Below are 23,764 nucleotides of genomic sequence, written 5' to 3'. Positions count from 1 at the left end.
TATAAGGACGGTCCAGCTGAGAAAATCTAATAATTATTATTATGAAAAAAAGAAAATAAACAAGCAGAAAAAGGAAACTTTTAAGGTATTAAAAATTATCCATGAGGAAATTCTGTGAATATTTTATTCGTTTTTTATTTTTAAACCATTTTGTCTTTGCTCAGGTTACCAGAAAATATGGATTCTTAGTAAGAAGTTGATTTTTTATTGTCTTCAAATAAACCTGAAATAAATTTAAAAACCGTATAGAAATCAATATTTCCCGTGTTATTCTGGACTTGCTGCCATCTGGGTTCAGGTCTAATGTTTGGCCAGAAGGTGGCGCTCCTTCCACCAGGAACAGTGCAGCTGAGCGAAATCACGTTTATTTCCTGTTGATTCATTAAAAATGGAAACTGAGCAACATTCTTACATCAGATCTTTAAAGGTTTTTCTTGCTGCTGACTGCTGGATCCTGTCAGAACCAACTTTATGCTTAATGAAATGATTAATATTGACTAGAAAATAAAATCAGCTGCCCTTAAAGTAGAAATATATAAACCTAAATATTATTTATTGTAAAGAAAAAACAGGCCAATCCAGAGCCGCTTCGTTCAGAGTGAGGTCAAAGTTTTATTATTTTCTGGTTTTTATCAGTATAAACTCGGTTCTGCAGCAAATCGGACCTTCACCATCTGCAATAAACAATATGAGTTACAGCAACGTTTCATTTCCTTTGGGATCAACAAAGTATCTCTTCATTTCATTTCTTTTAATGGCTCAACGGCAGCGAGTGTTGCAGGAACCTGTGTGTGTGTGTGTGTGTGTGTGTGTGTGTGTGCATATGTGTGTGTGTGCAGTAGCACCAGATTAAATGATCTGGATCCTCTGATTAATGATGAATCAGCATCAGATCTGCAGCCTGCAGCAGTTCCTGCGACCAAAGCAGCCGCCGCCTTGATGGAGCCGCTGATGGTGGTTGAAAGGAGCAGGAAGCCTCTGAAGCTGCTGACACACACACACACACACACACATATACACACACACACACACACACAGGTGTCCTGAAGGGACAGTTGACCTGTCCAATCACAGCATGCCGACCTTTGAACCTGAATGAAAGCATCACTAAAATGTTTCTATTATTACAAAAATAATAATAATAATAATAATAATAATATTTTGTTTTAAAAACCAAAGTATGAATCACTTTTGTCCTCAGTAGAAACTTTTTCTGGTGCCTGAAACTGGATTCTATATGTCAGGGTGTTCATCGGGTCACCCCGAGTTCGGTGAGAGCTTTAACACGAACCGGACCGAACCGGTTCAGCTGCAGCAGGTTGCAGCCTGATAGATCAATCCTGAATCCTGAATTGGTCCTTTCCCGTTTTTACTATTTCTAGTATAAATGAAACTGTTCATCTCTAATTTTGTTTTTAAATTTTTACTTCTCTGTGAATCTGTGATCTGCTCCTCTAGCGTCACCCTGCTGCGGTGCCTGACGTCCCTGTGCTGGACAGAGACAGAGAGGACTTTCTGTGGTGAAGACTGAACCCCGAGACGCGTTCGGCTCAGAGACGACAGGAGGCATGAGGCCTGTTGAAGCGTCCTGTTATTTTTGCACAAACACAGAACAACATGAGGAACCAAAAGCAGCTGCGGCTGAAGCCGCAGGCGTCTTTAAATTATTCACACCCTGCAGGATGTCCTCCAGCTGGACCCGAGCCAGCCTGTCTCTGGACAGGAAGTGGGAAGACGTGTCTTCGGGAGACGCCACGGCGGGACGCGAGTGTCTCACTCCTCCGTTTCCTCTTCATCTTCTTCTTCGCTCCAGTCGCTGAGAGGAAACTCGCGGCTGTCTCTGGTCGTGTTGTAGCTTTTCCTGTGCATCACACACTCCTGGTCGATGATCGCCTGAAACACAACAACGCTCAGCTGCAGCGACAGAGAACAGGCTGACTGCTGATTGGACGGTCCAAAACCAGACTGACTGCTGATTGGACGGTCCAAAACCAGACTGACTGCTGATTGGACGGTCATCAATAAACCAGGGACATCCTTGAGGAACGCCTCCAGAATCAGAACCAGAACCAGGATTGCAGCGAGTCAGCCAGATACGGCCAGACCCATTGGACCAGTCACAGACCTCCTTCTCAGGTTGCCATAGTTACCATCTTCTCTTCACGAACAGCTGGGTTTCGCAGCAGGAAGCAGAGCGGCGCGTACAGGATGTTGATCACCCCGATGAACACCATGAGACAAGGGAAGCCCACCGCCTGGACCAGAGCGCCCCCGGTGGACGGGCCTGGAACAGCAGAGGGAATGACGGTGAGTTCTGCAGGAAGTCTGTCGTTCCACCATGTTGTCCTCCTGGTGCCGTTACCGATGGCAAACCCCATGCAAAGCGCCACGTCGGCGATGGCGTACACGCTGCCGTACACCGAGGCGTGGCGGATGTCCACCAGGTACGCCATGATGGCCATCATGGAGGAGTCCACCATCCCTGGAGGAGCAAACACACGTCATCAGAGCGCCACACCAAGACAGGTCGCATCAGGACAGGAGGTCAGGAGGTCAAGGTCACCGATAGCGAAGCCCAGGCCACCGTTTGGACCAATCAGACCGTAGATACTGGTGGCGAAGGGAACCTGGGAGACGAGACGCATCAGAACCACCAAGAGGGACGGGGGAGACAAGATGGATGAGGATTAATCTGTGTTTGTGTTGATGAAAGTGGCTGTTGCCATGGTAACCAATGGGCGGGGCTCTGACTCACACACAGCAGGCTGACTCCCACGACGAACATTCCCACCATGGAGCAGAGCCACCTGCAGACACACACAGAACCTGAAACCAGCCGGGTCGGGTCAGAACCGGGTCAAAACTGGTCCAGTATTGGACCAGAACCAATGCAGAACTGAGTCGGAACCGGGTCCAAACAGGACCAGAACCGTCTCAGAACTGTGTCAGAACTGAGTAAGAACCGGACCAGAACCGGGTCAGATCTCTTTCATTGTTTGGGCTTCCAGAGATCCAGTTTCAGGAAATTCTTCTACTCTGACCATCAGAACCAGCAGCTCAGGTTCTGGACCAGAAGCAGGAGTTCTGGTACTGACCGTCCCATCTTGTTGGCCAGAAGTCCGAACAGGTTGGTCCCGATCAGGTAGGAGACGCTGGCCGGGAGGAAGGCAATTCCTGCAACACACGGAGGACGGCCGACGGCCAATCAGAGCTCTCCGGCCACAAGCTGAGCTCTGATTGGCCAGAAGTTCGTACCGAGCTGCCACTTGGGGGAACACATGGTCTGCATCATCCAGATGGGCAGCGTGGGCTCCAGGATGGCAACGCCCATGTTGGCGAAGCACAGAGACCCTGCAGAGGGAGGGAGGGAGGGAGGGATGGAGGGATGGAGGGAGGGATGGAGGGAGGGAGGGACGGAGGGATGGAGGGATGGAGGGAGGGATGGAGGGATGGAGGGACGGAGGGATGGAGGGATGGAGGGACAGTTAGACGGACAGTTAGACAGAATCCTGCTTAGAAACAGGTGAAGGACCAGAGGGTCTACCTGCGCTGATCAGGATGTACGGGTCTTTCAGGAGTGTCAGTAGAGGCGTTCCCTCCACGCTCTGGAACACACAAACCCAACCGGGTCAAAACCAACAGAACCAGAACAGAACTGAAAAGCCCAGAAGCTAACAGAAGGAGAGGAGTAGAACAGGGCAGGCAGGTGGATCAGTGCTGGACTCACCCCAGGGCAGATCTTAGAGGGTTGCAGGATGCACAGCTGCAACGCTGCAACACACAGAAACACCTGATCACCACCTCTCCCACCAGCAGGGGGCTCCACTTCCTTCTGCCACTTCTTACCTCCATCAAACATAGCCAGGAAGGCCAGGATCAGGAAGGGGGCGCTCTTCCCCACAAAGTCATACATCACGCTGCCAAACGGCGCTCCGACTGAAACACAGAGGAGGACATGATGCAGTGGAACATACACCTGGTTGCAATGTGTGTGTGTGTGTGTGTGTGTGTGTGTGTGCGTATGTCGCACTTAGGACTCCCATGGCGAGCCCTCCCAGGGCGACGCCCATCGCCACGCCTCGCTCCTCATCGTCGGTGTAGACGCTGGCCAACATCCCCAGACCTGAAGGTGAAACCAGAGCAGTGAGAAGTTTGTGGAACCAACGCTGACATCTAGTGTTCAGGATGGGAACTGCAGCCATCTCTAACGTTCTGTTCTGTGACCTCTGACCTGTGATTTCATCTGATTCTGCCTTAATAGATCCCAAATTTTTTATAGTTTAACTTAACAGACGGCTAATCGCTGCATGTCGACTGATTACATTCTGTCCGTGTTTGTTGGTTCTGACCGGCCACAGACGAGAAGGACGAGCCGATTCCCTGCAGCGAGCGGGCCAAGAACAGCAGCACGTACGTCCCTGAGAAAGCAAACACTGACAGGAACCAGGAGTCAGACACACCCAGAAACGGTCAGCAGGAGGCTGGTCTGAGTCTGAGAGGAAAAACTCACTAATGGTGGAAACAAACATGATGATGAATCCTGCGAACATCGGGATGTGGTAACCGATCCTGCAGACAGGACATCATTAGGGAACACTGACCCAGTTTGATTCAATCTAAACAGAAATTCTGGGAGGTTTTCACAGAATTATAAACAGCTAATAACCAGCTAATTGACAACTAATGAACAGATGATATAAAGCTAACAGACAATTATTAAACAACTAATAGCCAGCTAATAGACAACTAATAAACAACTAATAAACAGCTAATAGACAACTAATAAACAGCTAATAAACAACTAATAAACAGTTAATAGACAACTAATAAACAGATAATAGACAACTAATAAACAGTTAATAGACAACTAATAAACAGCTAATAGACAACTAATAAACAGCTAATAAACAACTATTAAACAGATAATAAACAACTAATAACCAGCTAATAGACAACTAATGAACAGATGATATAAAGCTAACAGACAATTATTAAACAGCTAATAGACAACTAATAAACAACTAATAAACAGATAATAGACAACTAATAAACAGCTAATAGACAACTAATAAACAGCTAATAAACAACTAATAAACAGCTAATAAACAACTAATAAACAGCTAATAGACAACTAATAACCAGCTAATTCACAACTAATGAACAGATGATATAAAGCTAACAGACAATTATTAAACAGCTAATAAACAACTAATAAACAGCTAATAAACAGTTAATAAACAACTAATAAACAGTTAATAGACAACCAATAATCAGCAGATAAAAAGCCAATAAACTTCTAAAACAACTTAATAACAAGTTAAAATGTTTCCACAATCTATAAAGCGTTATTAATGTGGTAATAATACCTGTTGGTGAGCGGACCAACAAACGGGTTGACCAGCAGCTGGACCAAAGCTTTAGAGGCAAACAACAAACCAACCCGGACATTTTCCTCCTCCAGGAAAACACTGTCCTGAAGACAGGAGGAGTCCTGGAGGGAGAGAGAAAGAGAAAGAAATAGGGAAAGAACGAAAGAAATGAAGAAAAAAAGAAAGAAGGAAGGAAGGCTATAGATGATCAGATGAACATCAATCAATAAACAAATCTTTATTTGTAGATCACTTTTCCTACGGAACAAGGACAACATAAATGTTTCCCAGAAGATCAAAACAGGAAGTGATGAAAGCAACAAAAAAATACAAAGTGCCCAAAGAAACTCAAGCTAATAAACCAGAAGGTTTATTAGTGTTGATGTGACATGAGAGGAATAACCTGAATCATAAATAATAAATAACTAAAAATAAAACAAAACAAATAAATAAATGAGCTAAAAATAAGACTGAAAGTTAAAACCCTCAATAAATATCAACTGTCTAATAAAATGACTGTTAATAGTGGAGAATTTGAATTCCTGATTTTTAGATTCTCAGAGGCAAATTATTAAAACTTCAGTTTCCAGCCAGGTCAAAGGTCATCAGGAGGCGAGCTGAAAGAACAGGAGCCGTGGTGGACTCGGAGCCGACCCGGCTGAACGCCGTGTGATGAAGATGATGAAGATGAACTTACCGACGTGTTGGAGGTCTGGTTGGCCAGCAGCAGCTCTGCAGCCACCCCAGCTCGGCTCTCCTGCAGGTCAAAGGTCACATTGTTAAATAAAGACACCAGGGGGGGCGGCCGGGGGTTCTGCTGCGCCTCTGGACCCGGGACAGCGGTTCTGCTGCTGGAGATCCGGGAGGATGTGGCGTCCAGGACGGTTTGTGGTTCCGGATGCTCCATGGCGTACAGGAAGGTCGGGATGATGGGAACTGAAAGAGGAAAACGGTTCTGATGATGTCAGAGGCACCAGAACCAACAGAGAGAGAGACGGGTCTGAGCCGAAACAGTCCGATCTAAAGTTCAGGAAACATGTGAGGATGTGACCTCTGACCCCGCAGAATCTGAGCACCACTGCGGCTAACAGAGAGTGACAGTGTCGACCCATTGGGTCAGAATGCGGTTATGCAGGAGTCCAGCCGGGTCAGTTCCCCTGGGGCAGGCCGGTTCTACAACAGGCGGTCCAAACCTTTGGTCCAATGAGCCAAAACGGTAACATTAGGTAAAAACTCACTGCGTGTTTTCCACCAGTTGATGATTCAACAGTTTAATGAAGTCGTCAGAAAAACGAAAACTGTGAACTGTTTGTATCCAAAACTCAAGACGTTTATATCAGATTTATATCAGATTATATGAGAAATATTTGTCAGGTGATTTTTAGAAAAAAGGTAAATGTTGTCAGTTTGGAGCAATAAAAGCAGAATTTATCTGATCTGGGAAAAGGAATTTAAAGGTGAATACTTTGTAAAAGATTTAAGTTTATTCCTGAGACTGGGGTCAAAGTTCAGCAGGAGAACAAGCCTGTGATGGTTTAGATCAGCGGTTAAAATGGCCTAGTCAAAGTCTGGACCTGAATCTGACTTTAAATTAGATGTTCTCCATCCAACCTGAGTGGACCTATAGTTCTGACTCAGAAGGATGAATAGAAAAGCAGATTTCAGAACCCGTTGATCCGGTCCTAGTCAAAGTTTAGAGTGTGTCGTCGTTCCCTCACCGACGACAGTCAGTAGCATGTTGTCGAGCAGCAGAGCAACGCAGACCACCACCAGCACCAACCTGGGAGAGCCGCGACTCTGGAGCAGCCACACCATGCCTGCACACACACACACACACACACACACACACACACACACTTGAGCCAACATAGAAATGTCAAAAACTGTCTCTGCAGAGGACAACAATAATAAAAATGACACTAATAACCACACGCTGTTTGTGTTTTTTCAGTGTAATTTGAAGCGTTTCCTGTTTTTCACCAGTTTTTCTGTGAAATTATCATTTGATGAAAGTGAATTTCTGTTTTATTTCCATTCATGCTCCCTTCATATCTTTTGTGCTGCATATCACATTTGATCTTTAATAAACTCCAAGCCAGGCTGTTATCATGCAGGATCCAGGTATTAGTCTGATCCCGCCGTCTGCAACTGCTCCGCCTGGCGTCTGACCTGACACTCTGGACGCTCAGCAGCTTTGGCCTTTAGCGATAATTTCTCACTCAATGCCTCTGATCCTGCCCTCTCTCTGTGTTTTATTGTCAGGTTTTAATCCTCTCTAAAGCTAAAGTTTTTTTCAGTGACAATGTTCCAGGATCAGACTGGATATTTACAGATTTCAACTCACCATCAGGCCAAAAATGTCCAGAGGAAACATTGAAACATTAATCTGATTTCAAAGAAAAAGAATAAAACCAGCTTTAAATCACGTACGCCCTGTTATTCCTACACATCCGTCTTTGTTTAGTAGTTTCTATCGTAGTTAAAGTGAATTTAACTCAACCTGGTTTCTGATTAAACTCTTCTGGATCATAGCAACACGAATGATGAAACTATTTGAAAGCTGATAAAAGCTGTAATTAAGTATCTTTGGTTATAAAACAGTGAGGGTAAAACTAAATTCTAACATATGAATTTATTCCCAGAAATGAACTCTCATAATGTCAGCAGCAGGTTCGTTAAGTTTTGGGTCTGTTGATTGTTTCAGATGCTGTTTCCTGCCTCCGTAACGTAATTATCCCACATCCACATGCCGCCTTCTCCTCTTATCTCCATCTCATTTCCCATCTCTACCTCCGCTCTCCTGTCTCCACAACAAAAATGATCTAAAATTTCATTTTTCTTTTCAGTTATTTGTTGGATACAAGAGGAACGGACACAGCAGATTGTCTGCCAGAGTTTTAGGAAATTAAAGAATTTCCAGAAATTAAACTTCACAGAAACCTTTTCTTTAAACAGACAAATAATTTATTCAGAATGAACACCAGCAGACGATTTTAAAATAAAAAATAAATTAGAACAATTTAACTAAAGTAGAAAATCCAAATAAAATAAAAACTAAACTAATAAACTTAAAATGGAAAAGAAAGCATTTTAAATAAATGTATTTTAATAAAAATTAAAATTTAAAATAAAAATTGTTAAAAAGCCTGAAATAAAATAACCAAGAAAAAATTAAAATCCACTAAATATTAAAAAATTGTCAAAATGAAACTTTAAAATTTGATGATTTTTAAAAAGAAAGAGCAGAATCAAATCCTATTTTTTACCATAATGTAAACATGTTCTGCAGTCTGTTAGCGCTTCATTTACAGATCAGATTTTAGGTAAGAACAGTGAGTCAGAAGCAAACAGGTGGTCCTACCTGAAGCTGAGATGCTCTTTTATTCTCTGTCCAGCAGCTGAACGTCCGGCTATAAACCCCCCCAGAAAGGAGGGGCTAGGAGTGGGGGTGGGGAGGGGGCGGAGGAGATGAGGTGGATGTTTCCTCTTTTTCATTCTAATCGGGATAATCTCAGCCATCATGGAGACAGTCTCAAAATCTGAACTCTCCACATTCTTGTTTTCATAATTTATGGGGACTTTTTCGGTCGTTGTGAGGATTCTGTGAATTACGGGAACATTCAGGAGGTTTAACACATCTGAGTCCATTTCAGGTTCAGATCAGAACCATGTTTGGGTCAGAGCCACAGAGAGGAGGCTGGCTGACGTATGTCAGTGTTTTGTGAGCGTGTGTGTGTGTGTGTGTGTGTGTGTGTGTGAGAGAGAGAGAAAGAGAGAGAGTGAGTGAGCATGTGTATGTTTGTTTGTAATAACTTGTGAGGACCATTTTTCTGCCACAGGTACAAGGGGAAACGTTGTTTTTGGGTCAGGGGTTAGATTTTGATTTTAAGGTGTGAACTGAGTTTTGGTTGGTTAGGGTAAAGTTTAGGCTGTAGAAATGAATGGAAGTCAATGGAAAGTCCCCACAAAGATAGCCACGCAAGCATGTGTGTGTGTGTGTGCGTGTGGGTGCGTGTGTGTGTGTGTGTGTGTGTGTGTGTGTGTGTGTGTGTGTGTGTGTGTGTGTGCTTGTAATTGCGAACGTCTGCTCCTCTCTTATTGAAGTCCTGGAACAACCTGCGGGCTTCAGATCTTATCTCCGGTTCCCTTCTCAACACAATGCCGCTCTGCTTACACAGCAGCAGGACACGCTTCATGTATGTCGTGTTGGCACACGATCCATATACATGCAGAGATGAAACAGATGCAGCAGAAGGTTAAAGGTCAGATGCAAGTCAGATGACGAGTATGTCTCTGTTTTAACGTCAGCACTGATCAGTTTCCAAATCATCCACCACCGCAGCAGTTCAGTTTAGGTCAGCAATGCAGGGCTGGAGATAATGTCAGGAGGCCCCAGAGCACCGGGGGCCCCAGGAGGGACAGCAGGGGGCCACCAGGGCCCCAGCAACCAGACAGCAGGGCAGTAAGGAGCCTCCAGCTACGTTAGCCTGACAGAGAAGCTGTTCTGCGCTGCTGATAATGACCAGACCAGAGGAGGACTGGCTGAAGTTCTTCATCTGCTGTGATCTATTGATCTATTGATCTATTGATCTATTGATCTATTGATCACAGCAGATGAACCTGTAGAGGAAGTGGGTGGGGCCAAATGAAGACGTTTCTCAAGGGCCACATTTGATTAGACAAACAAAATAAAGTCAAAGCAATTGGCCGAACATGTCATCATAGACGTTTCTCAGTCACTACATTTGATTTGACAAAATTAACATCTGTTAATTAAATTTCGAAATAAGGGCATCAATGTCAACCACTGTTTCAATGAGTTATTGTAGAGATTTTTCAGAGGTATTTATAAGCAGTGAAGGCTAAATATTGACAGGATTTGAAATGGCGAGTTTCATTTGTTTAATGAAATTAATTAAATATACAAAATGTAATCAATCAATCATCAATCAAATTTTATTTGTATAGCACATTTCAACAACAAGGCATTTCAAAGGGCTTTACATCAAATCAAACACAAAAACACAAAGTCATGCAACACAGAATCAACAATAAAAACAACATTAAATCAGATTCCATCAATAAATTTATAATTGATCACGTTTCCAATAAAATCCTAAACAAGTGGGTTTTTAGTTGAGATGTAAAGGAAGTCAGTGTTTCGGCTGTTTTACAGTTTTCTGGAAGTTTGTTCCAGATCTTTGGTGCAAAGATGCTGAATGCTGTTTCTCCTCGTTTGGTTCTGGTTCTGGGGATGCAGAGCAGAACCAGAACCAGAACCTGAGAGTTCTGGAAGGTTGATACAACAGCAGCAGATCTTTAATGTATTGTGGTGTTAAACCATTCAGTGATTTATAAACTAACAACAGTATTTTAAAGTCTATTATTTGAGCTACAGGGAGCCAGTGGAGGTTCTGGAGAACTGGGTTGATGGGCTCTATCGTCCTGGTTCTGGTCAGAACTCCAGCAGCAGCGTTCTGGACCGTTGGTTTGTCAGTCAGACCTGTGAAGACGCTGCTCCAGGAATCACAGCCGCGAAAATGAAACGCCTGGATGCTAAAATATAGTCAGCCATCACACTGCAGTAAATGGCTTGCAGCAAGGTTCAGTAAATGATAAATGTGTGTGTGTGTGTGTGTGTGAGTGTCAGTGTTACAATGTTGTTGTTTTAACAAGATTAGCTCACAAGCTAACATTACTTCAGGCTTTCATTAGGTCAAAGGTCAAAGGCAGGAGGTTTGGAGAAGGAGAGCCTTGGTTTCATTCTTTTATCTCTGAGTCCAGACGGACGGATGGATGTCAGATTTCCTCTCTGATCCTGTTCTTTCATGAAAGATTTTCCAGTTTTTTGAGCTAATTTAAATCAGTTTGTGTCTAATCTGGAGATTAAAGCAGCTTCCTGTAATCCCATCTAAGCTCCTCTCCTTTCTTCTTCTTCTCTGCTGGCAGAAACAAACTTCCTCACTCCGTTAGAAGAGCTCCTGAGGTTTAAATCTGTTTTCATCATCGGTTAACTCGGCTTTAATCGCCCACAAACAGCCGCACATCCGCCGCCGGAGCGCCGCAGCTCCAGCCTGATGAGTCGCCATGGTGACCTCAGCACCACATGAAGGGAAAACCACACACGCCTTCAAACGCAGCAGCGCTACCTGCCCGGCTTCCCAGGTGTGTTTTAATCTCTCTGCGGTCTCTGTGGTGTCGGGTTTCAAACGGCCGCCTCACCTGAGGCCGTCCAGGAAGGAAACGAAGGCGGCGCTGTCCGCCGACTGATGCGGTCGAACTTCAAACGCCACGCCAGACTTCTGAGGCTCTGCAGGCTCAGCGGAGACGGATCAGAGGCAGCACGGCGCTATAAAACCCCATGGCTCCTGAACGCAGCGCAGCACTCACCTGGCTGGCTGGGAGAAAGGAGGAGGAGAAGCTCTTGGGAAAGAGGAGAAGATCCTGAGGAAGAGGAGTGTTTTCAGAGGAAGGGTGGGCTGGTGGATCGCAGGATGTGGATCTATCGCAGCTTCCTGTGCGCGTCGCTGGTCTGTGGTTTGGCGCTGGACTCCAACACCATCCGGTCGTCCAAAGAGGCGGCGCTGCAGAGCGCCGAGCAACCGGTGAGGCTAAAGTATTCACACCCCGCTTTGGAGACTCTTCCTCCTCTTCCTCTCCTCCTCCTCCTCTCCTCTTCCTCTTCCTCTCCTGTCGGTTGAATAAGACTGAGGAGTTTCTGCTAACGCTGCCCGATAATCTGCTGTTAATGTTCTCTGTCTCCTCTTTCCAGTTTTTTATTATTCGAGGTAAAAATTGATTAAAAATTCATCAAATGATGCTGAGAATCTTAGATAAAATACATCTGCAAGCAAAATGTTGTTTTTCTGCAGTCCAGACTCGTTTCTTTCCTGTTGTAAGATCCGCCGTTGAGACATTTGGAAATGATTTGGGTCAAATGTTCTCAAGATGCAAATAAAACAGAGAGAAAGCAGAGATGAATCAATTCATTTAAGAAAAACCCTGAGAGATTCATCCAACTTTTATTTTGTGTTTTCATAGATTCAGGCATGAAAAGCTGCTAAACTCAAAGGATGAACCAGTTTCTGTTTGATTCAGGATCAATAATCCAGTTTTAGACTTTAGAAAGTTTAGTCATTAAGGCTCATTAAAGCAGGAGTGTCCAAATGTTTAAAATCAAAATTAATCAAATACAGAAATTAAAAGCAGATCTGAAGAATCAAGGTGAGATTTAGAGTATAAGTCAATGAGGATGTGTTTCTAGTTACTATGGCAACCAAAGGAAAGCAGAATGCTTGGAAAAGATGATCACTGTGTGTCACATTCAGCATATTTGTAAGTAGATTTTAATTTAAAAGTTGTGGTTTTGTCATTTTTTTAAATTTTGATTTAGGTTTAATCTAATCCACTAAAAGTAGATTAATAATCCACTGTGAACAGCTGTGATCTGGAGAAAATCCCACAGATGAAACGGATTCAGTCAGGAGATTTTAGCTCCAACAACATTAGACGTCATTTTAAATGTTTATTTTTAAAGATCTTATTTCCAACCAACAACCCAAAAATGTTAAAAACTCATTTTAACCTAATTACTTTAATCAAGCCAGCTTTTGTTTGGGGTTTCTGTTTAGCTTTCCTAGCTTAGCATGTCTCAGCTCAGGTTAGCTTAGCTGAATACATCTTAGCTTGATCTACTTTCAGTTTTTTTCCTCTTCCTAACTGAGCCTCATTTACCTTAGTTTGTTAGCTCAGTGTTTCGTACTTCACATTTGCTAGCTTTGTTTAGTTTAATTAGTTAGCAACACTGCTTTGCTAAGCTAAGCTTTGTTTATTTAAGTTTGACTTGTGTTCCTAGTGTCTGTATTTAGAATATCTTCTAACTTAGATTTTTTAAAATTGGTTAACATAATCTTACCTATTTATCCACGTTTAGCTAAATTCTGTTGTTTCAGTTAGCTACCTGTAATAAGCCCAGCTAGCCCGGTGTTTATCCTACCTTTGCATTATTGATCTTTATTTATTTTTGGTCTGTTTAGCTTGACTTTCCCCCACTGCCATTCTAATTTAGCACATTTTGTATCTTAATTTAGGTTAGCTTATATTATTTTTGCTTCTATTAGCTAATTTCAGCCTAGCTTAACTTAGTAGATGCTACTTTTTCTCATGTTCACAAATTTTCTGTCCAGATAAAAAAAGAGTTTATTTATTTTTAGCAGCTAATCAGTTGATATAAATTCAAAGTGGACTGTTAATCAGAGACCTGAGCGTGTTGAAGTCGTATGTTTCCGTCATCAGTCGATATGCTGACGATGCGCTTCTGTTCTCCAGAGAGGAGGCTGCAGTAACAGAGCTCAGAGGAGACACTCCAACACTGACCGACAGCTGGATCGACACCAAGTCAAAGACAGAATCACAGATAGCTTCAACAGAACCAAAGGTGAGTGGCTGGACTCCGACTCCCAGCATGCTCTGTGGCCCCGCTCTAACACCTAGCATGTTTTAGCTCCACAGATGTCGAGCTGCGTCCGATCTGGGGACTGCGCCGCCGGCCTCTGCTGCGTCCGGTACCTGACCGGGAAGCGGTGCCAGAGGATCCCGCTGGAGGGCGAGGCCTGCCTGCTGTGGGGCGCCACCAAGCGCCGCCGCAACCTGGGCCGCTGCGACTGCGCCGCCGGCCTGGTGTGCGCCGCGGAAAGCGGCGCCGATCAGGCCAGCAGCAAGCGACAGGGAGTCTGCATGGTCCGGTCCGGACCGGCCCAGAGGAAGACCAGACACTCCGGCCGGAAAAAGAAAAGGACGGCGGAGCGAAGCTGCTGAAGGAACTGAGCCGGGGATAGGGTCCAAACTGGCCTGGGGACCGTGACCGGGCCCTCCGTCCCACCTTATGGACTCGTTCTTCTTCTGCCCTTTAGGGAAAACCCAATAAACGTTCATGTGAGCGGCTCAAAAACTGGATCAGAACTCAGAGTGAACCCAAACATCTGATCCAGTTCTGACTTCATCTCCCAGACTCAACATGGCAACCTGCTGCAGGCAGCCTGGTCCAACATGGCAACCCGTTGTCTGGTCCAAACTGAAAACCTGTCAGTGTTTAAATCAACCAGATCTTTTTTTCCTATCAGAACCAGAACCACCCAAGATTCTGAATCTGTGAGTTACTTAAAAATCCAGATTCTTCTGTTTGGGTTGAGCTGAACCAGAACATTTTGGTTCCAGACAGGACTGGCCTATGAAGCCTTTCTTCTGTTTCCAGTTAGCATAAAGTTAAGATGTTCTGATCCAGATTAAACACAGCGGTTCTGTTCTGTTCAGCAGAAAGGCTTCGCTCCAACATCGGCCCAGTTCTGGTTTCGCTGACCTGTGAATTTGCCGATTGGACCTAGAGGAAACCGGAACCAGAACCTCGGGCCCAGGCTGAAACTGCGGAGGAAAACCACCAACCAAATGTGGGGGTCAAAGGTCACCATCTGAACATAAACTGTGAGAACGTTCATCCCGGTTACAGATCAATGAATCGAGGTTCTGGTGGTACCAGAGATACTTTCCTGTCATTCAGAGGTCAAAGGTCACCTGTAAATATAGAAATGACTCGCATCGTCCTGTGGATATTTTTCTGATTAAATCTCAATAAAAGTTAATTTGTTATAAATCTGAATATCTGACTTTTTCTCTGGGAAACATGTAAGTGCTGCCCCCTGGTGGAGGAGCGGAGTAACTGCTGCTGACCTCTGAACTGGTCCTGTCAGATATTCCTGTCCTGTCTCCTGGGGCAGAGTTCGGGTTTTCCCTGAATGACTCTATTACAGCAGAACACAAGGTTCTAGTTTATGTTTCAAGAAAAGTTGTATTCTTTTATTTATAAAATTTCCTTTTGTTTAAATAGGCCAATTCAATAAATTATGCTATTTAAAAAGGCAAAGTGAAATAATATAAATTTGATAAATGCATAGTAATCTTGTAGTTTGGTTGGAGGTCAGTCACTCTGGTCTGAATCCAGTTTAAAGGAGTTTTTGTTTCATTCTGAACACTAGAAGTTCAGTTTCCTTCTCCTTATGGTTTCTACTGTTTCCCTTTACTGTCTGTGTTTATTTCTAACTTTAACTGTCTTTAAATGTTAGGGGTTTAGAGATGGTATTAAAAGAAAATCAATATTTCTTTTTCATAAAAATGCAAAAGCTAACTGTATATTTTTATAAGAAACATTTTTCTGAGTATTAAATGATTATTGTCTGGATTAACTAGTCAGAAATATTCCACAACAATTTCATTTTGGGGGGAGATTTCAACACGGTGCATAATGAATGGATTGATAGATCAACATCAAACAGAAATCTCATCTTCTAAATGTAGTTTTATAAAGTTTTGCTTAGATCTGAACCTGGTGGATCCTTGGAGAGAAGCAGGTCAGAGGTCAGAGGTCAGTCCTTCTCCTGGTTTAAACCTGGTGGTCAGCTCAGTCCCGTATCGACTTCTGGCTCATTTCAGACATTCTGATGCAAAATAGTGTAAATGCTGGAATTTGACCTGCACCTTTATCTGATCACTGCCTGATACAAGTCAGTGTCACCACTGGGTTGAAAAAGTCCCTTAACAAAGTTACTGGAAGTTTAACTCAACCTGCTGAACAATGAAAAGTTTAATAACCAAATTCTGGAGCATCGCAATTTAATTTGATAAAAATTAAAAATCTGAATTCTTGCACGGAAAAATAATAATTCTTTAAATTTAAAGTCTGGCAAATCTCAATCAAACACAGTAAATTAATAGTTATCCAAAATAAAGAAAAGGAATCAGAAATCATTCAAGAACTTGGTCACATCAAAACCATGAATGGTTTTTTAATGATGACGACAAAAAACCTCTCCAGTCTGAGTTTGATGATTTTTATACTAAAAAAGCAAAAAGCAGCAAATCTGAGGTCTAAGTGGTTGAAGGTGGTGAGAAAAGTTCTGCATATTTCTGTAGATGATAAAAAATTAGACAGGAAATAAATGCCATAACCTGCTTGTTAATGAATAATAAACCATGTACTGACTCAAAATGAATATCCAAAGAAATTTGACCTTTTATAGCAATTTATATTCTTCCACATATAAAAACTCAGAGGCAGAAACCTTCAATCATTCTGCTCAGCGTTCGATTCCTCAGACTGATGAGAGTTGGAAGCAGATATGTGAGGCTGACGTCACCAGAGGACTTGGATGAAGATTTATTTGGGTTTTAAATAAATGCATTAATGTCATTAAATCATTTCACAAAGATACAAACAGTTCAGAGTGTCGTCCTCATGGAACCTCACAGAGATTTAACATGAACAAAGATAGAAAACCTTCATCTCTGCTCTGCTGCACAAATGATTTCCATATCGATTCAAAATGATCAGTTTGTAAATGATCAGTGGGAGGCAGACAGTTTTCTACTGGTCATCTATCTGGTGACCAACCATCTGAAATAACCTGAATGAAATCAACAACATTCTTAAACTGAAAGTTTCTCAAAGGCTTCAGGACTTCAGTGAAATTTAAACAAATGTAAAATGTTTCCTCTAAAAGACTCTCCTATATCTGCTGCTTCTAACATTCCTGTCAAATCCAAAGTCAATATCTGGATGTGCAAATAAATAAAAATAAATCTGATTTAGAAAATCAGAATCTCTGGGAGAAACTTCAGAAATGTAAAAGTCCTTTAACTAAATGGACACACAGAGATTTATCTATAGATTCATCTATAGATTCATCTATAGATTCATCTATAGATTTATCTATAGATGAATCTATAGATTCATCTATAGATTCATCTATAGATTCATCTATAGATTCATCTATAGATTCATCTATAGATTCATCTATAGATTCATCTATAGATTTATCTATAGATTCATCTATAGATTCATCTATAGATTCATCTATAGATTTATCTATAGATTCATCTATAGATTTATCTATAGATTCATCTATAGATTTATCTATAGATTCATCTATAGATTTATCTATAGATTCATCTATAGATTCATCTATAGATTCATCTATAGATTCATCTATAGATTCATCTATAGATTCATCTATAGATTCATCTATAGATTCATCTATAGATTCATCTATAGATTCATCTATAGATTTATCTATAGATTCATCTATAGATTTATCTATAGATTCATCTATAGATTTATCTATAGATTCATCTATAGATTCATCTATAGATTCATCTATAGATTCATCTATAGATTCATCTATAGATTTATCTATAGATTCATCTATAGATTTATCTATAGATTCATCTATAGATTTATCTATAGATTCATCTATAGATTTATCTATAGATTCATCTATAGATTTATCTATAGATGAATCTATAGATAAATCTATAGATTTATCTATTCTGGGAAGAATATTTCTCACCAAATGGAAAGTATTTCCAGACTTATCTACCCTGCATATACATTAGGAATAATCAATAATTCAGCAATCAAATCGATCAACTGGATGAATTTTGACTTCATTTGGAAACAGAAAACTCACTAAATCAGAAAAGGTTTTTAATCCAACAGTTTGAAGATGGAGGAATTTGACAGCATGAACTTTAACAATAAACTGGCTTCACTTTAATTGAACTAATCAGAATGAATTATGGTTCCATATTATATTTTTATGTCTGAGTTCATTTTCTCCTTAGATGAGACTTTGATGTTAAAAAACTGCCTGTTAAACTCCAATATAATAAAACACCAGAAAGTTTTATTATATTGGAGATGAATCTATAAACACACAATAAGAAACTGCTGCTACATAAAAATGAATAATAAATTAATCTTTGCACATCAGTGGCTGAAACAAAATGTTTAATCTGTGATGCATTTATTAAATAACGGATAGATTCAATTTTAAAAATAACCTGCAAGTTAATAAAAGTGAATTTCAACAAATTATTAGAGATTTTCCCCAAAATATTTTAATCACAGTTAAATGTTTTAATGAGAATCCTGATGACAGAACCTCTGATCCACCTGGACTTCTGATTAATGACCCAATATCACCAATAATAAACTAAATAACTCAAAAATTAGGGAACGTTTTAATAACTTTACTTTGTTTCCTTTTATATCAAATCCAAATTTTATATAATTTCTTCTCAAAGGTTCAAAAAGTTAAAATCAGAACAAACTATTTGAAAACCTTGCAGGTGTTTTTCCCTTTGAGGAATCCAGACTTTGATAAAACTTATTTATTTTGTGATATCAAGTCGACTGAAAATCTTTTCTATGAATATTTTATTTGGCAAAACTTTCTGTTATGATGTTCAACTACTGGCTTTTCCCTAAAAATAAAACTTACCTGAATTTTCCAAGATTATTTTTGGGATCCTGAGAGAAGAAAATAAATTTGAAAATCTATTAAATGTAATAATGATTATGTGTAAGTTTTTCATTCACTAATGTGGTTTTCTAAAAACCAAACCATCTTTTCTCTGAACTGCCTCCTGTTCTCATCTCTAGTTTATGAACAGAACTGGAAAATCTGATAAACTGTTGGAATCTGATGGAAAATCCATGTTTTTGTTTTTCCTGTAAACAACCTGGATCAAGTTCTTCAATATTTCCAGGTTTGTGTTCATCTGATGCCGATACCATATTTGTTGCATATGATAAGATTGTATGGGAAAAAAAAAATCTTAAAGCATCCAATCAGAAGCCGAGATTCACCCAGACACCAGCTGACGTCATCAGGGAACTTTCCAGGTGCAGTTCCAGGAAACCTCCAGCAGGGGGCTGCAGCAGAATCTGTTTCACATTGAAACCCAGAGACTGGTGTAATTATCAAGGCATCTTTTATTTCTTCATTTCATTTGATTTAACAAAAAACCGTCAGGACTTTGTGGAAAAACGTTAATGCAAAAGAAACTTCAGAAAGGCAAAGTCACAGATGCAGCAACATTATCAGTCGACTGAACACAAACAGGACGAAATCTGCTGAATCTCCATCGATAGGAATGTTGATTTATGGAGGGGGCGGGGCCTAAAGGGGGCCAGACTACAGGGTCAGCAGGGGGTCGTGTTGGGGTCGGGGGTGGTTGCCATGGTGCTCAGAGCTGGCCGCAGTCGGCGATGACCGTCTTGCATTTTGGTTTCCCTGAAGAGGTTCCGAAGGACTCCATCTTCTTGACGATGTCCATTCCCTCCACCACGCTGCCGAACACCACGTGCTTCCCGTCCAGCCTGCAGACAAAGAGCAGGGATTAGCAGAGGCTCACCACGCGGCGGGCGGCGATAGGCCGGCGCCGTACCATGTGGTCTTCACGGTGCAGATGAAGAACTGCGAGCCGTTGGTGTTGGGCCCGGCGTTGGCCATGGACAGGATGCCCGGCCCGGTGTGGGTCAGGCTGAAATTCTCATCGGCGAACTTGTTGCCATAGATGGACTTCCCGCCGGTTCCGTTGTGGTTGGTGAAGTCGCCGCCCTGCAGGCCAGACAGAGGTGAGCAGCATGATGGGACCGACCCACGGGTCGACCCGGAGCGGCGGCCTCACCTGGCACATGAAGTCCGGGATGATGCGGTGGAAGGACGACCCCTTGTAGCCAAAGCCCTTCTCTCCGGTGCACAGCGCCCGGAAGTTCTCCGCCGTCTTGGGAACCACGTCGGCACGGAGCTGCAGAGAGTTAGCAACACGGCTGAGCAACGGGCCAATCATCCATAAAACCCAATAAACTGATCAATTATTAATGTTTCATCGGATTCAGTAAGAACTTCTAGAGGTCAAATCAAGGTGGGGGGCAACTGCAGTCCTGGAGGGCCGGTCTCCCTGAGGGGCCGGTCTCCCTGAGGGCCCGGTCTCCTGGAGGATCCGGTCTCCTGCAACCTTTAGAGGTTTCTCTACTTCAACACACCTGAGTCCAATCATGAGGTCATCAGCAGGACTCTGGAGAACCTGACCGGTTCTGAGGAGGAGATTCAGCTCTTGGATTCAGGTTGTTGGACCAGACCGGACCTCCAGAACCAGGACTGACCAGCCCTGCTGTAGAGCCTTTCAGAGTGATGGCCACCAGGGGGCGCCCCAAGGACAAAATATACATTAAATTTTTAGCATAGATGCTAATTAGTTTCTCAATCAGAAACAATCTTAAACACTTTATTGGAACGTTCTTATGGTCGGATCATCCTGGAAGCCTTTTGCTAAACTAAACTCTGCCGTTGTTTGGAGCATGTAGCTCTAAAGGTTCATGGAGGGCCCTGAAGGATCAAGTCCAACAGAACCAGAACCCAGTTCTGTGACCAGAACACAGATGATTCATTAAAACACAGAGAGGTTCTGGACGAAGTCGGCTTCTGATTGGCCGTCTCTTACCTGCTTCAGGTAAAAAAACGAAACTGGATTATTTTACACCAACCGCAGAATATTTCAAAAAAAGATCCAGAAACATCAATATAAACAGTTTGTGCTTTTTATGCATCTGAAGCTGCTGCACTTTGATCCAGATTTAAAGAAATAAACCTGATAATGTGGCTTTTTATTAACGTTTCACTAACAGGTTTTCTGCAGTCAGTGCAGAAAAATCCCGTCTAGATTTGAAGAGTCTAGCTGTTGTAGGTCTGGATTCTTTCTAATCTGGTTCAGAGGAATAAAAAACAGATACATTTCCCTTTAAGCGTCTAATTAAACTTTATCTGAACTATTCTGCAAACCCAGTAGAATAATCCCAACCAGGTTTGATGAGTTCAGATGTTTTAACTTTATATTATATGTACATTCAGATTTTTTATGTTTTAATCTGCAACTGTTCATCTGCTTAGCAACATGACACTTTATCAATTCATTCCAACATAAACAACAAGTTATGTCTAGTTTAATTTATGCCTGTTTTTAAAGTCTTTACATTTTTTCTGTAAAGAATAATCTTAATTGACTTGCAAACTAACTGCAACTGGACAAAATTACACTTTATTCAAGTGTCACTAATAAACTGTTTTAAATATTCTGCAACCAGAGCAGAATATTCCTGAGCAGATTAGAAGTATCTTAGTTTTTAACTTGCAGGAGATTAGATTCCTATCGCCGAATCAGAGACCAACTTCAGCTGCTGCAGCGCCTCATGGCTGCAGCAGCTGCAGCAGGCCGGGCTGCGGCCCGGGAGGTAACCGGAGCTCTCAGCAGGAGCCAAGGGTCAACTCCGGGAACGCCCAGAGCCTGGCTCAACGGCAGCACAACTCATGAGTCAGACCGGCTCCCCGGGAACGTTCCTGAACCGCTCCGTATCCCCGAACCGAACCGGGGGGGCTTAACTGGGTCTTCCTACTTACATCCGCATTTCGCAGCGTTCAGACGGCGCTCCTCCTCCCCCCCCCCCCTCACTCCCCCCTCCCGCACAGCGCCAGTTCAGTGGAACTTTCCAGAACCGGACCGGGCCCGCAGCGGCCGCGCCTGCCGACCCGCACGCCCTGCGTGTCGCGCCGCTGAGGTCCCGCCCAGATTACACGCGGGAAAAACCACCGCAGCGGGCCTCGCGCGCCGCAGCTCCAGTCGCGGAAAGTAGGCCGCGCGACCCTGCAACAAAGACTCGCGCGTGACGGCGACGGGACTCGTTATAGCTGCGGGTCTAAGAGGACCGTTACCGGAACAGAGCGCTAGCATCCACGGCTGTAGCCGCTACGGGCTCCGGTTGCGGATCGGGTCAGCCGCTGCGGAAAGTTCCGACAAAAGACGCCGGAGAGAGGCGGCTGGAGGGCGGCGTGAAGCCGAGCGAACCCCCGATGAACACCAGTTTCACCCACGCACACCAGCCAGCTGCAACCGCCGGCTGTGAGCCGCCTTACCTCCATGACGATGCGGCCCAGAGGTTTGCCGTCAGCGGTGATGTCGAAGAAGACTCTGGGCTTGGCCATGATGTCTGCAGGCGGGCTTAAAATGGTTGGACAGAGGAGTTTTCCGGCGAGAGAACGAGACAGGCCACAGGAAACCGAAAAAGATGGCTGAGCTCCGAGCAAATTTATATAAGACCCTAGTGGGCGGGGCTTAGTTTCAGACAGCTAATCAGTTATGAGGACGTAGTGAGTGACACGTTTTTGAACTAATCAGCATCCGCAGCAGCAAAGGCAAGCGTTTTAGTAGTGACGCACATTTTTGAGTATGTTGCATTGTTATGACAGCGTACACCGGCTCGGAGACGCAATGAATGTTTTCAAACATGCCCGTTAAACCCCGCCCCGCTGAGACATCCCGGTCACAGAGTCATACTCACAGCAGAGCGGGCAATGCGCGCCAAGCATCACAGACGTGTGCTCACGCAGAGCCCCGCAGTGAAGGCGCGCGCCCGGTGCCAGGGTTAAAATGCAGCTGTGCGGTCACGCGCTCAGGGTGCGGTCGGTGGCCCGGTTCAGAACAAAGTTAGTGCGCGTGTCCCGGTATTACCGGAAAAATCACAGAGAACACCGACAGCCAATCAGACAACACCGGGAAAGAGAAACACAGAGGTTTAAAAAGACCCAGAGCATTCTGGGTGAGATAAATTCACCCAGAACCGGGTCGAACCGCTCAGAACCAGGATAGAACCACTCAGAATTAGATTAGAATAGTTTTCGTAAGTTTCTCCGTTAAAAAGCCACATTTTATTAATCATCAATAAAATGATTAATAGTAATTTCCCTGCTGGGAGGAATAAAGTACTTCTATTCTATTCTATTATTTAACGTATTAAAGCAATAAGAGGGTATAACATCCAAGGGGGCGGATACCTTTCCTAGACTGTTATTCAATTTATTGTTTGGTAATTTGAGCTGAACTCCACAGGAACTAAATATTCCCGACTGCAGGGATTCATTTGAACGTTTGAAGAAGTTAAGGCTTTATTTAGAAATGTTGTAAATCAGCAGCGCGATACACATGATCGTATTTTTGGCACCAATGGAACCCCGTAGATCTGCAGGTTCCTCTGGTCAGGCAGCTGAAGTTCAGGTCATCATTTCATTGAGGTTTTCTGCTGCATTGACTCGAACCTCAGGATGATCTGAGCATGCTCAGAGAGAACTGCAGTATTTCTACGTCGCCACCAGAGGGCGCCACTGAACCAGCAGCGGCTTTAGCAGACAGACGAGGTTCCGTTTGAAACCAAAGATCTTCAGGAATGAACTCCTATTGAACCAAATCCAGATGATTTGGTGGAAGGAAGAACTTTGTAACCTGGAAAGAGGAAAAGTCATTTTCTTTGACTGGGAACAATTCTGCTCAGGTTCTGACGCCCTGCAGAAAGGTCCAGAACGGCTCAGTTAAAGGACTCAAATCAGGGTTTTTAATCCATAATTCGAACATAATCCTGACTGAAAAACAGCTGTTGAACTAAAACATGATCCAACTGCAGTAACTAACAACATGGTATACATTATGTAATATTTCCTCTCAAATTAAAA

General features: G+C 43.1%; 3 protein-coding genes across 10 annotated transcripts; 1 reads left to right on the top strand and 2 right to left on the bottom strand.

Annotated features, from left to right (window-relative positions):
• Positions 1–625: 625 nt before the first annotated feature.
• LOC122828588 (chromaffin granule amine transporter) lies at positions 626–13,761 on the bottom strand. 8 transcript variants are annotated; one of them, XM_044112255.1, is made up of 16 exons: positions 7,088–7,266; positions 6,067–6,305; positions 5,367–5,491; positions 4,511–4,569; positions 4,350–4,433; positions 4,031–4,123; positions 3,847–3,936; positions 3,728–3,771; positions 3,545–3,605; positions 3,256–3,351; positions 3,096–3,174; positions 2,756–2,807; positions 2,564–2,627; positions 2,363–2,482; positions 2,151–2,284; positions 626–1,893 (listed from the first exon to the last, which is right to left on the bottom strand). In XM_044112255.1, the coding sequence occupies exons 1-16, from the start codon at positions 7,236–7,238 to the stop codon at positions 1,774–1,776; spliced, it is 1,611 nt and encodes a 536-aa protein (XP_043968190.1). In that variant the 5' UTR covers positions 7,239–7,266; the 3' UTR covers positions 626–1,773. The 8 variants fall into 8 exon arrangements, with proteins under 8 accessions (XP_043968190.1, XP_043968186.1, XP_043968185.1 ...); XM_044112251.1 differs by adding an exon at positions 13,630–13,761 and having other exon boundaries at positions 2,151–2,482; positions 3,728–3,936; positions 4,323–4,433; positions 7,088–7,186; XM_044112250.1 differs by adding an exon at positions 8,731–8,739 and having other exon boundaries at positions 2,151–2,482; positions 3,728–3,936; positions 4,323–4,433; positions 7,088–7,186.
• Positions 10,776–15,583, top strand: LOC122828592. Its single transcript, XM_044112270.1, has 3 exons — positions 10,776–11,974; positions 13,698–13,806; positions 13,873–15,583. Exons 1-3 carry the CDS (start codon positions 11,639–11,641, stop codon positions 14,184–14,186), a joined length of 759 nt encoding a protein of 252 aa, XP_043968205.1. The 5' UTR covers positions 10,776–11,638; the 3' UTR covers positions 14,187–15,583.
• A 3,593-nt stretch (positions 15,584–19,176) lies between these two features.
• Positions 19,177–22,627, bottom strand: ppiaa (peptidylprolyl isomerase Aa (cyclophilin A)). The gene is made up of 4 exons (XM_044112247.1): positions 22,175–22,627; positions 19,893–20,012; positions 19,650–19,822; positions 19,177–19,581 (listed from the first exon to the last, which is right to left on the bottom strand). Exons 1-4 carry the CDS (start codon positions 22,241–22,243, stop codon positions 19,449–19,451), a joined length of 495 nt encoding a protein of 164 aa, XP_043968182.1. The 5' UTR covers positions 22,244–22,627; the 3' UTR covers positions 19,177–19,448.
• Between the last annotated feature and the right edge of the window lie 1,137 nt (positions 22,628–23,764).

This window comes from Gambusia affinis, linkage group LG03 (assembly GCF_019740435.1).
Source record: "Gambusia affinis linkage group LG03, SWU_Gaff_1.0, whole genome shotgun sequence".
Taxonomy (NCBI): Eukaryota; Metazoa; Chordata; class Actinopteri; order Cyprinodontiformes; family Poeciliidae; genus Gambusia; species Gambusia affinis.
This window is presented reverse-complemented; position numbering and strand designations above follow the sequence as displayed.